The sequence below is a fragment of the Notothenia rossii genome, assembly GCF_949606895.1.
Source record: "Notothenia rossii genome assembly, chromosome: 11".
NCBI classification, from domain to species: Eukaryota; Metazoa; Chordata; class Actinopteri; order Perciformes; family Nototheniidae; genus Notothenia; species Notothenia rossii.
In genome coordinates, this window is record NC_136910.1 from 44,191,545 (window position 1) to 44,203,807 (window position 12,263).

At 39.4% G+C, this 12,263-nt stretch overlaps 1 protein-coding gene across 2 annotated transcripts in view; it reads left to right on the forward strand.

The window, feature by feature from the left end:
* pappaa (pregnancy-associated plasma protein A, pappalysin 1a) overlaps positions 1 to 12,263 on the forward strand; it is an 89,129-nt gene that overhangs the window by 48,981 nt on the left and 27,885 nt on the right. For both annotated transcript variants that reach the window (XM_079660139.1, XM_079660140.1), the window contains exons 11-14: positions 2,599 to 2,709; positions 3,392 to 3,527; positions 3,884 to 4,097; positions 7,280 to 7,454. In XM_079660139.1, coding sequence (XP_079516265.1) covers positions 2,599 to 2,709; positions 3,392 to 3,527; positions 3,884 to 4,097; positions 7,280 to 7,454 — 636 coding nt within the window. The remainder of the gene's footprint in view (positions 1 to 2,598; positions 2,710 to 3,391; positions 3,528 to 3,883; positions 4,098 to 7,279; positions 7,455 to 12,263) is intronic.

The following is a 12,263-nucleotide window of genomic DNA, read 5'->3' on the forward strand; positions in this document are numbered from 1 at the left end:
GGTTTAGTGAAATGCTGTGCAAAGGTTTCTAATTTGTAGCTCTTCTGGCAAAGAAGAGTTTGGTTCATTTAACGATTGTCCATAAGCTAATTTACAGTGACATCTTTATTCTAATATCTAACAACAAAAAAATATTTGTTTGAACACACAATAAATATGACCTGATCTAGCATGCTGGTTTGTTCTTGAAAAAAGTTGGATTAGAAGACACTGACGCATTTAGGAGGATAAGCTTTGCTGAAGTCCTTTTAAGATTTTGAAAATAAAATGTAAAATCTCATCTCCAAGGCCTCGGGCCTTTGGAGGTTGCATGTTCTTCCCGTCCTTGCTTTGGTTTTAACATGGTATTCTAATTTCCTCTTTAAGCCCTAGGCTTGTGGGTTAGCTTAATTGGCAAAACCCTTTGGTGTAAAAGTGAGTAACAATAATGGTCTGACTCTTTGTGTCAGCCCTGTGATAAACTGGCAACATGTCCAGAGTGTACTCAGGCTTTCACCCAATGTGTGCTGCCCTATTCCATGTTGACCCTGAAAATGATATAGGTATTGATGAATGGTTATGTAGTAAATGGATAACATCTGAATGTGTGGAACCAAAGTAACCTTGCTTGGTTAAGTGCTGGATGGGCGTTAACGGGAATTACCATCACCACCCTCAGCCCCTCTTTTTAATGACTTAATCAAATCAATGACAAATCTATTTAGAGTGCTTTGACTTTCGCCATTGCATGGGGAATAGGTTGGAGGAAGTGTAGTGAGCCATTGGAGACTTGTGAATTGCCTCCTACTAGTGTGATACTTTACAGGGGTGTTTGCTTGAGTGCAGGGGCTTCGGAAAGCCACGCAGTGTTTGTCTGTCTTGAACAGGGGGTTGTTAGAAAACCACACCAGAAGATGATGGGGAAAGGATGAGGGGAGGATGGGTGTTGGAAGCTATAGTGCCACCTGTGTGTACATGAATAAGTCATCAGTTTGCACATGGAAAGGGTTTTGTCACCTTCTGCCATAAAAAAGGTAGCCATGGAAACCAGCTCTTTTTGACACCAAATCATCAGCATTTTAAGGCCCCTTTTAATCATATTGGTTAGTCTGTGCTGACTCAAGTCAGAGTTAGGCTAGAAAACAATGTTGACTCTGGTATGCTTAATACAGTAAAAATAAACCTTAAAGTGAGTTACTGTGTACTGCTTCATACACATTTAGCAAATAACTTTGTTTTTCTGGTGAATACAAAATGGAAACACTGCTGCCCTCAAGTTAGGATAAAATCCCATGGCAACTGATCTCAGATGTTTGTCACCTGCATTTTTCATTTCTGCTACTTCAGCTTTGAGCAGAAAGGTCACGTAAACAGATCCAGGGGACAGATATAGACATATAGCTGGTCTGGCCAGTTTTCCACTGTGGCAGGATTTTACAGTAGCCTCTCTAGCAAAACTCTCATGTTACCGGTGTCTTATTTCACTAGCTCAGGGCAGCGGGCGAAACTCACCGTCCTTGGGTATGTGCCCTCTCTCCCCTTTCTCTGTGTTATATATTGCTTAACTGTTTTTTTTTAACCAGTGTTCATTTATATTTTTCCGTTTTTCTTGACATTCTCCCCCTATCTTTCTGAAAATCATACAAATGTAATGAGGTGAGGTCACAAATCATATAAGGGGATCACTTTTGTCTACTGTACTGTATGTCAACAAAGCCACAGTAATGAGGTTACTTTTCCATCATACAGTATAATTTATAATGACTGGACACACAGACTGCTTTTTAAGGTTGCAGTGTTGAGTAAATGTTGCCGATCCTAATTTCTACAATGTAAATATCGGGACAAAATCAAACGGATTTGTCAAAATCTAAAGATTTTACCTTCTGAGTAAATGCAGTACTGCTGAGCGATCCAGGTGACAAATTAAGGTGCTGAGTTGAATCATTCAAACTCTCTGAGGGCTTCTAGTGGGCAGGTGTGGCATTACAGGGTTTTAAAAGCCAGTATTAGGTGAGTACACAAAAACAAGAGACACTGGTACGAGTGAGAATCAAAGTCAAGAAGTAGGGGGGGATACGGGCTGCTCGGCACATGATGGGTTGCCGGGTTTGTTGACAAGACACAAACAAACAGTACTGCACAGAATGCATGTCAGCTGTATGTCAGGCCATACAGCTGACGAACAGCTGACAGTTAGAAAACAGGGGTCACACATTTAAGGCCAAGACAATTCTCACACTTGTATATAGGTAAATGAAAAAAACCTCTTGGTTATATATATAGCCAATGCTCTTTATTTGTTTTTATTTTAGCATGTTATCTTCTGAGCCTGCTACTTTAAATATTGTTCTTAAATGTTGAGGTGTGGTACTGTATATTATGGTTATAAACACAGTAGGCAGTTTAACAATGATAACTGTCAACAGCTTTTTATAGAAATGTTGTAAGTTGAAAAAAATATTCTAAATGTCCTTTTTTTCCACATTTAAATCTGCTTCTTAATGGTTATTGATTTAAACAAATGTGGGCCTACAAGTGCGAAACAAAACATGTTTGAGTAAGATATAAGGCATACAAAATGACTTAATTCCCTTTTCCATTCTTATGTGTCCCTAGACATGTCAGTCCAAGGTGTTTGACCTATCAGACGGAGTGTCCCAGTATGCGTGGTTCCCCTGTCGCGAGGCTCATAATACTCAATATGGATATCAGAACTATTTGCTCAAGGTAAGGTCTAACTGAATAGAATGATGCATTTTTGTGCAGTGAATATTGAACATACATAGACTGGTAATAATGGATTTAAATATCACTCGACAATAAATGTCCACAATGTGTTCTACAGAAAAAAAAAGATTTATTAGTGGTTTCCATGATTAATGATGTTCCACATTTCTGGTCAAGATGATTAATTCAGTAGAAAGCCATATATTACTGGAAATTCATAGTTATTTATACTAAAAGGTATTTCAATCTACCATATTGATCACAACATTGTTCTAATATACACTGAAAAAACAAAAACTTTGGATTTGATTAAATGTATTATAATATATGTGTGCATTAATATGTATATGTATAATATGTAAAGCAATACTATTAAGTTCAACGACTTTATTTGTATTGCTTTCAATTTACCTAATACATTTATGTGAGATCTGTTAATCTCATAATACATTTAATAAATCAAACATTTCAGTTTTTTCAAGGTAAAAATATAATTCAAATTATGTTGGGACACCATGATATGTATTATATCTCCATGGCATCATATAATAGAATAATGTAGTAATTTGACAGCATATATGATGCATGAAACATGGGTCAATAACAAAAAGAAAAGTATAAAACATCTAGGGGGATACAGAAAATGTGTGCTTAACTTTATACTTTGTTTTCTTTCATTCAGGCCCACTTCTCTCATCCCATGGTGGCAGCAGCAGTGATTATACATCTGGCTGCAGATGGCACTGGCTACCTTGATCAGACTCAGTGTAACATCACTGTTCAGCTGGTAGACACCAAGGATGGTATCCATAGTCTGGGTGAGAGCTGTCTTCTGTATTTTGAGTTTGCTACCAATTTGCTTCACCTTCAGCGTCAGATTGCTAATTTTGCTTAAATGAGCTTGACCTACTGTTACTTACTAAAAAGTTGTTACCAAATAAATTCAAGCTAAAATCTATTAGAAACAAACTCCCTTAAGCACATGTCACTCTCATTAGTCTTTCGAGCTAGGGTTAGGGTTCCCCTCGTTTAGCCTTTTCTTCTATCCTGCTTTACTTTTGAAGATTGCCCCTGTAATTCCTTTTAAACTGTGATTGATCCCCTAATTTTCTCACCTCAATCTCAATACACTTTTCTCTCTGTCTCTTTTCAACCCCAAATATCTTCTCCACAGGTGATTGGCGTCTGAGCTGCCGCACCAACCCTTTGGTGATCCCGGTGAGCCATGACCTGTCAGTGGCCTTTTACCACACCAAGGCTATCCTGGTCATGTTTGCCTCTCGCCTTGTTGCCATCTCCGGAGTTGGCCTCCGCTCCTTCCAGTCCTTCGATCCCATCACGATAAGCGGTTGCCAGAGCAATGAGATCTACAACCCGACAGGCCAGAGGTGAGGCTGAGAAAAGGGAGATAGAACACTAGTGAACATAAGGTCTACACATGTTACACACACATCACATCAAAAGACATGCCTATGAAATCATATGATTATGTGCACACATCTACAAGGGCAAGCAGCCAAACCCGGACACATGCTTACACTACCTTCGCCTTCCAACGCCAATAAAGAAAACTCCCCCAAAAATAGAAGAGTAATAGAGAAGGGATAGCTCTTTAAGGATAGTCAGACATCTATTAGGAGCTGTATACACAGAGTGGACAGAAGTGGAAGTAGTAGAATTACAATATTGAGAACCAAATAAGTATCAGGTTTAATTAGTAAAATACTTCCAGTCTTTCAGGCAAGCAACTTCCAGATAGTAAGACCTCGACCAACAAATGTCTTCTCTAATGCGAAGAGGAGGACATACTACATATGCTCACCCAACAAAATTTAAGGATTCCATTCACACAAAATGAAAAGAGGCAAGAGATGCTGAGAGCTGTGTGTTTTTGTGCCAGGGAGAGGGAGAGGCATGCTTTAATTGATTATACCAACAAGCTGTTTAATGTTAGAGGTCAGCCCAAAGCCACAACTATAACAGTGAAATGTTCTCGGTAACAAATATTATATCACTGGAAAATTGCAATTAATTTAGACCTGTTGCTGATCTCCGCAAATTTCCAACAATAGAGCTGCCATGTCGCTGCCTCCAGCGCTAAATCTTGTTCACCACCCCGGTTTGTTTGTATTGAGTTTGGCTGAAGTGCATTCTGCCTTGTTCAGCACTACAATGAGGTTGTCAGTCTCCATTTTTCCCTACTCTAAATAGTTAGATAAAAAAATGACTTGTCAATCAGGCATCAAAAGTGCTTACCTAAAGGTAGACCAGGTTCTCTGTGTGTGATAAAACTATTCAGCTAGCATTTAAACAAGGGAATAAATAAGGATGATATAATTTATATTAAGAGCCCTTAACAGTTATTGAAACCATTTGCAATAGCTGTTGGCAAGACCATGACACAAAATGAACACCTTTTCAGCGAAGAAAATGCACATGTTTTGAGTCTCCTTTAATTTAAACTACTGAAAATATGATGTAATTCATTCCTCACAAATGTAGTTAAACCAGACCACACACACAAGGAGTCACAATTTGCCAATTTCCACACCACTGTCATGCATGACACAATTCATATTGATGATGCTCCCAACCCTTTCAACAAGAAATGCACTAATAAACACCACAATACACAAAGAATGGATGGTAGGAGGTCTGTGCAGAGAGATAGAGCTGTTTGTTGCTTTTGTTGTTTGCCAGTGAGACACCCAAGAGCACCTAAATAGAATTACAACTGCTGTGTATCTGCACCAGCCAGGAAATCATTGTTACCACACACACACAGATTACTCCGAGTACTCAGTATCTTTTTTCTTTTTCTTTAAAATGTTCTCCACTTCATCTAATTTCCAGAGACTTGTGAAAACAAGTGTTACTTCATGATTGCAAGTCAACAAGATATGCCCACTTATCTTCAAGAGTTTGGACTTGAACACGCCACAAGCTGAAAATGATTACTCAGTATTAGGATCAGGTATTATTTACCCAAATCGCCTTACAACATAAGTAAAGAATCCTGGATCGTCCTCTTTGTCTATTTCATTTTTCTGTTTCTTCTCCTTTATTGACTTAAATTTAACTAAAAAACATTCAGATTATACCTGTCTCCAATTCCTCCGTTATTCCCATTCCTTCTCCCGCTTTCCCGATCTCCCACCTTCTCCTCTTCCTAGCATGTTATCCCATGCTGTCTTCTCATTCTTTACTTTCATTTCATCTTTGGTTTCCTCTAAATGTTTGCCATCTCTTTCTCCTTCATTCTACCCTTTTTGTGCCTCCTGCTCTAGCTTTCACTCTCTCATTCTTCAGGGCTGAGCAGCACATTTCCCGTAATACTTATGCCTCTACAAAACACCACATCCCTTTTTCCCTGAGTTGTTAACAACAGGAGCTATTAACATGACTCAGTTTTATGTTCCATGCTTGTCTTTTTCACAATTTGTTCATCACGTATCACCTCTTAATACATGGAGAATGGTTGGAGTTCTGTTTTTGTAAGTTTTTTTTCTTATTTTTGTCATAAATACCTTACTATTTTTGCTGTTTGCTGTACTTCTCATTCACAGGGGAGGAGGATAGTTTTACAGGTAGTTGATTGTAATTTACTGTATGCCAGAAATTCCGAAGTGACTAGCACGAAACCACAAAGAGATTTTGTTCCAAGCCAAAGTGGCCACAGAGGAGGCTTAGGCTTCCCTAGTTTGTCCTCAAAAAGCCTAAAAGTAAGGAACTGCTACTTTGTGGTATACAAACGGTCTTCACCTATTGAACTAGCATGTTGTCAACATGAACATTTGAAATCTAATCTTAGAATTTCTCTGGGAGCTTTTTTTATGTTTATATTGCATTCCTTTAAGGCAAAGTTCAAAGCAACATAAGCAATAACCCAGCTGCATAAAAGGTTTGTATACTTCATGGTTTTAGCCAAAAGCATAGTTAAGTGAAATATTGCACAAAAACAAATGGCGAAAAAAAGCCACAATAAATGGAGATTCCATTCTTGCAGAAGCACGTTTAACAATGTTTCTCCTGACCTGTATTTTCTTTCATCCTCTCTGTGCCCCATACCTTTCCCTTTTTTCTTTCTCCCCTCTTTCTTCGTCAGCTTCATAAGGGAACCCTATACTGTAGAATTTGGACTGTTTAAAAAAGGTGCCTTGGGCATCCAAGCCTTCCAAGAGCATTAAATGCCTTCTCCATCAGGCTACCAACATAAAGCTGTGGCCAAACTCTGCCATTGTAGCCCACACATAATCTATCCTGTCGCTCTTAATTCACAAACTACACTTTGCCGTGTGTGTGCGCATACACCCCTTTCATGCGCATAGCATAATATGGCAATATTTTCTCCATGTGGTTTATTGATTTGATATGTTAAACAGTCATTGATGGATGGATGTGGTTGACTCAATGCTTGTCTGTGTGCAAGCAAATGTGTGACTGATTCCATGTTTGAGTGTCTGCAGTGTTATTATATACACAAAATGTATGTCGGTTGTAACTTTAAATGTGGTTTTTAGTTTATTTTTCTCTTTCTCTCGCTCTTCCTCTCTCACTTTCTCTCTCGCAGTTGTGTACATTATTCGTGCGAAGCCATTGACTGCCAGGAACCCTTAATCCGCAATGCAGAGCTCAAGTGTAGTAGCCCTGGCCGCCACTTCTACAATGGAGACCGCTGCACCATCTACTGCAACTCTGGATACGTCCTGCAAGTCCACCAGGACGATGACATCATCAAGAGCCAGGTAAACACCCTCCTACACACATGTGTGAACACACACAGCAGTCAGAGAGCTCCGTGCACATAGAGCCATATGAGTGCTTAAATGTACACATGCAAACGCTTAAGTGCAAAACCATTTCTACAGCATACGAGAACATGCCTGCAAACATGCATCTGTGAATGCACACATGAACATGTATTGATGCAAGTACACCTATGGCCATAGGAGAGAAGTGCAAACACGCTTTCTTTCGGCTCTCCTCTTAATCTCTGCATTTATTTTGTTCTTGCAAAAACTAAGCTCGGCACGGCAAGCCTACAGGGAGGATGACATCATGAACATCCAGGTAGATGAGTGCTGCAACGAGGAGTGGAGACGCCCCAGTCTCCTCCTCTTGCTGGCTTGCTACACACACACACACACGCACACACAGACACACACGCACACGCACGCACACACACATGCACACACACACACACGCACACACACACACACACACACACACACACACACACACACACACACACACACACACACACACACACACACACACACACACACACACACACACACACACACACACACACACACACACACACACACACACACACATACACACACATACACACACACACACACACACACACACACACACACACACACACACACACACACACCACCCATATATTCCGTACAAGCAAAGACATAATAGTGTTTAGTCTCTTGCTGAGCATGCTGCTGCACCATCACCTCAAACAGTCACTTTTTACCGTTACTCCACCGGGACGATGACATCATCGCATAGTGTCTGCTCCCTCTCCCTCCCTCTCTCCATCCCTGCTCATTTTGCACACATTGAAGTCCCTGTTATAGGGCAGATATGTGCTACTGCTCTCTCACAGCAGCAAACATTAAATGCTTTCATGTCGATACCAACACACATACAGAGACAATCTCCTGCACAAACAGGACACAGATGCGGACAGATACAATATACACACAGATGCATGCACACCACAAGTAAACAAACAAACAGGGTAGTTGACACCGCATCGTAAACCTTTTGGATAGAGGCCAAGCTGCTGTTAAGGCCATATAAACTCTTTATCCTTCTCCACGGCTCTGTAAAGAAGTCTGCAAGACATTCTATTAATGCTCCCTCAGAGAGATGGGAGGTTCAGAGAACAAGGAACATGTTGTTTTTATATGTATTTCAGTCTGGAACTGTGGAGATGTGTTTGAAAGTCAGAGAGAAGAGTTTTACAGAGCAAAAGAGAGGGAGGAGTTTTTTTTGTTGGTATTTGGTCAGGATTCTTACCCTAACGATGTGTTCTTTCTCTCATCTTTCACCTGGCTGTTTCCAGGAACTGTAACATGTCCTAATTGGAAGGTTTCAAAAAACGCTGAAATCGTTTATCTGTCGCTCTGTCTTCCACTGAAATGGCTCTTTTAAGGAACTTACACATTGCTGTATCTTCAAAATGAAATAAGTGTGTGCGCATGTACATGCACGGAAGCACTTTCACATCCACATTCGTACATGCACACACTTTAATAATAGTTCCCCACTGAGTGTGCACAAACTTCTAATTGCATCAGATTTTGATTGACATTGCACTATTGTGGCTATTCATCAACGTCATTTCATTTAGTTATAAATTATGCTTTTCAGAGAGGGAGAGGCAGGAAAGTACAGAGGGAGGTAGGAAGGGCAGGAGAGAATAGTAAACAAAGTAAAGCTGTGCCAAATATCAAATGTTGGTGTTTGCAAATGACCAAATGATGACTGACTGTTCAAAGGTATTGAGAGGACAAAGCATTTATGAATAACTTTTTGCATCCATTCATTAAATTAAAAGGCATCTTGTCAGTTTTCTTGGTATATTATCAAAGGCAGTTTTGTGATTCATTTAAAAATAATAATGTTCTGCCAAAAATCCCTAAATCATCTCCCTTAGCTCTGGAATAATTTTAAGCTCAGCGATGTAATGTCAGTAAGGACAAGTAAATCACTGCTCTCAGTTGGCAAGCCACTGGCAAAAAAATATGATGCTTCGAACTTGATGTGCAGACTGAATAATGTTTATAATTACCATAACAGAATCCACTCCTTTTTTAACCTGCCCTGTCCATCATAGCATGAGTGCTTTGTATTACTAGCTTGTTGATCCATTTTATGTCCAGACTTTTATCCCGAAACAACATTTTGGGAAATTATTTTAACAGTTGCATGTCCCTCCAGGGGCAGAAACAGCCTCACTGAGCACCTTCTACCATACACTTAAGTTCTGTTCACTGCAAACCTTCATTTTGAATATCTACTTAAATTATTTTCTGAGTAGAATGCAACATTTTGAAGCAGGTTTTATTGCCAGCAGTATAACCCTGTTGGCTAATACCGTATTAACTGTACAACTGCAAGACAGAATTGGGCAATTAGTGCATTCAAGATTTGAAAGAAATAGTGGGCACTTCCATTTAAGATGATATAAAGAAAATGTGCTTCCTGTCGAAAAGTCATTATAATTAGTTAAAGGGCCAGTAGTCAATCGATCTGTCCATGATTCTCGGGGTACATCTCATATCATCTCTTGAGCACATGAGATGATAGTTGATAACCCCATGTAAAACAAAATGTAATACAGAAACAGTCATACCACAATTTTCTTCCCTTCTTTTTAAAACACACAAGTACTTACTGTAGACCCATGCATGCACGCACATATACACACATATAAACACACACACACACACACACACACACACACACACACACACACACACACACACACACACACACACACACACACACACACACACACACACACACACACACACACACACACACACACACACACACACACACACACACACACACACACACACACACACACACACACACACACACACACACACACACACACACCAGGGTTGAAAAGTGCAGCGTGAAGCACAATCTTGTCTCCTTTCATTAGCCAATTACATTCTTGTTTCAGTGATGTCAAAGCGGTTCTGGGAATACCACCTTCTTAGATAATGTTATCTTCAGAACAAATCTGTTTCGCTCACTTGCTTGATTTGTATATGTTTGTTTCATTGCTGTCTGTTTCTCCTATCTTTCTCTCTCTTTAAAATTGGGAACACTGAGTGCTGGCACTGAAAAAGAGGGTTTTTTATTTCACATAGAATGTTCCTTTAACAGGCTCTATAGGCCTATGTGCTTTACAACTGTCACCATAGCACCATCAAACCCCAATTACCTGCCAAATACATGATCGCCCATCCACTTTCTTTTAATGACCTAAACACCCTCTTTAGATATTATCAAAGCAGGGGTGAAAATGTTACACACATTTATAAAACAACTCCTGTTACATTTCAGCCAATACATTCAATATAAATGAAAGGGCTATACGGTAATGAGCATATTATTTTTGATCCTATTAATTTCAGTTGGCAGTCAGCCAGCGCAGATAAAGACTTTTACTGTCCCTCCGTGTTTTATGGCCACCCAATTGCAGACGTCATGATGTTCTTATGCATGCTTTTTCTTCCTGTGTGCTCCAATTATCTCCCAGTCCAAAGGATTTAAGGAAGTGTAATATAAATACTCTAGAAATCAACCTTCATCAAGGCACTGGCCACAGAGATATACTGTAGTTAAACTATTAGACCTTATCTCAGGCTTACATGCTTCCTAGCTAGGAAGTGAAGTAGTGAACCAATGAAATACCTTAGGATGTTTTGCTATAACTTTAAACATTGTATTATTAGTCTTGAGTATTTAAAGTTGAGGGAAAAAACTAGATTTCCAAGATTCAAGATTCAGAAACAGTAACATGTTTGTAATAGTGTCTCCCGATGTCAGTTGTTCATTTAGTTATATACTAAACATGTTTCAAAAATGGTGGCCCATTATAGGAGCTAAAGACCCCTTAAACTCTGCTCCACTTTAAGGTCATCTTGCTACCTTTCCTTCCCCCAGTGCAGTGAGATCGTGGAATGGAAATCTTTGTGAGTAATCCTACATTTTTATAGCAAAGGAAGAGCCCTTTAACATTGTCACCCTGTTGAGTTAGGATGTGACTGCTCTCTGATATAGCCAGGCCTCTCCTGATTGGAAGAGCATGTGGATACACATTTCAGTGTGGTGTAGTCAGAGCATTAGGGCAATCCTTTCACTCCATGTCTGCTCAAAGAAATTGTGGGTAACCTTCGGTTGTATCAACAATGTGAACATAGTTGGACTCTTTAAAAGTTTGGTTAATTGTACATTTTCTTTACTCAATGAGTTAATCCACTCATAACATAAGCTTTATGATGGTGGTTTGAAACACAAGTTCAATCTGTATAGGCTGACGTGGTTAACAAAATGAATCGTTTTAAATGAACACACCAAGAATTGTATGTACCTAGAAGCATGTCTGCTTCTGAGTACTGTTCAATTCTTGGTATCACCGAACCGCACTTCACTGTTTTCAACGAATTCTTTTCCACATTTCTTTCAGGCAACAGGCAAACAAAACCTCTGCTTCTAAGTAAAGCTACATTTTATTTTCTCCAGCACTGTTTCATAAGGGCTTTTCCATGAGGACTAAACAATACTAAATTATACTTAATCACCTAAGGAGCACTAATGTCATAAATCTACTTAACAATGTTCAACTCTGTGTTATTGCTATACTTTTTCTACATCCTAATGTGAATGCCATTCAAGCTGAAGCAATAAAGGAAGAGCCTGACAGTCTGTCGGTTCATTTGTCTGTTAATCTGCTTGAATTAGGCATCATAGCCAAAGGTTGTTAAATTGCTTCTGTAAGAGAAATAGTC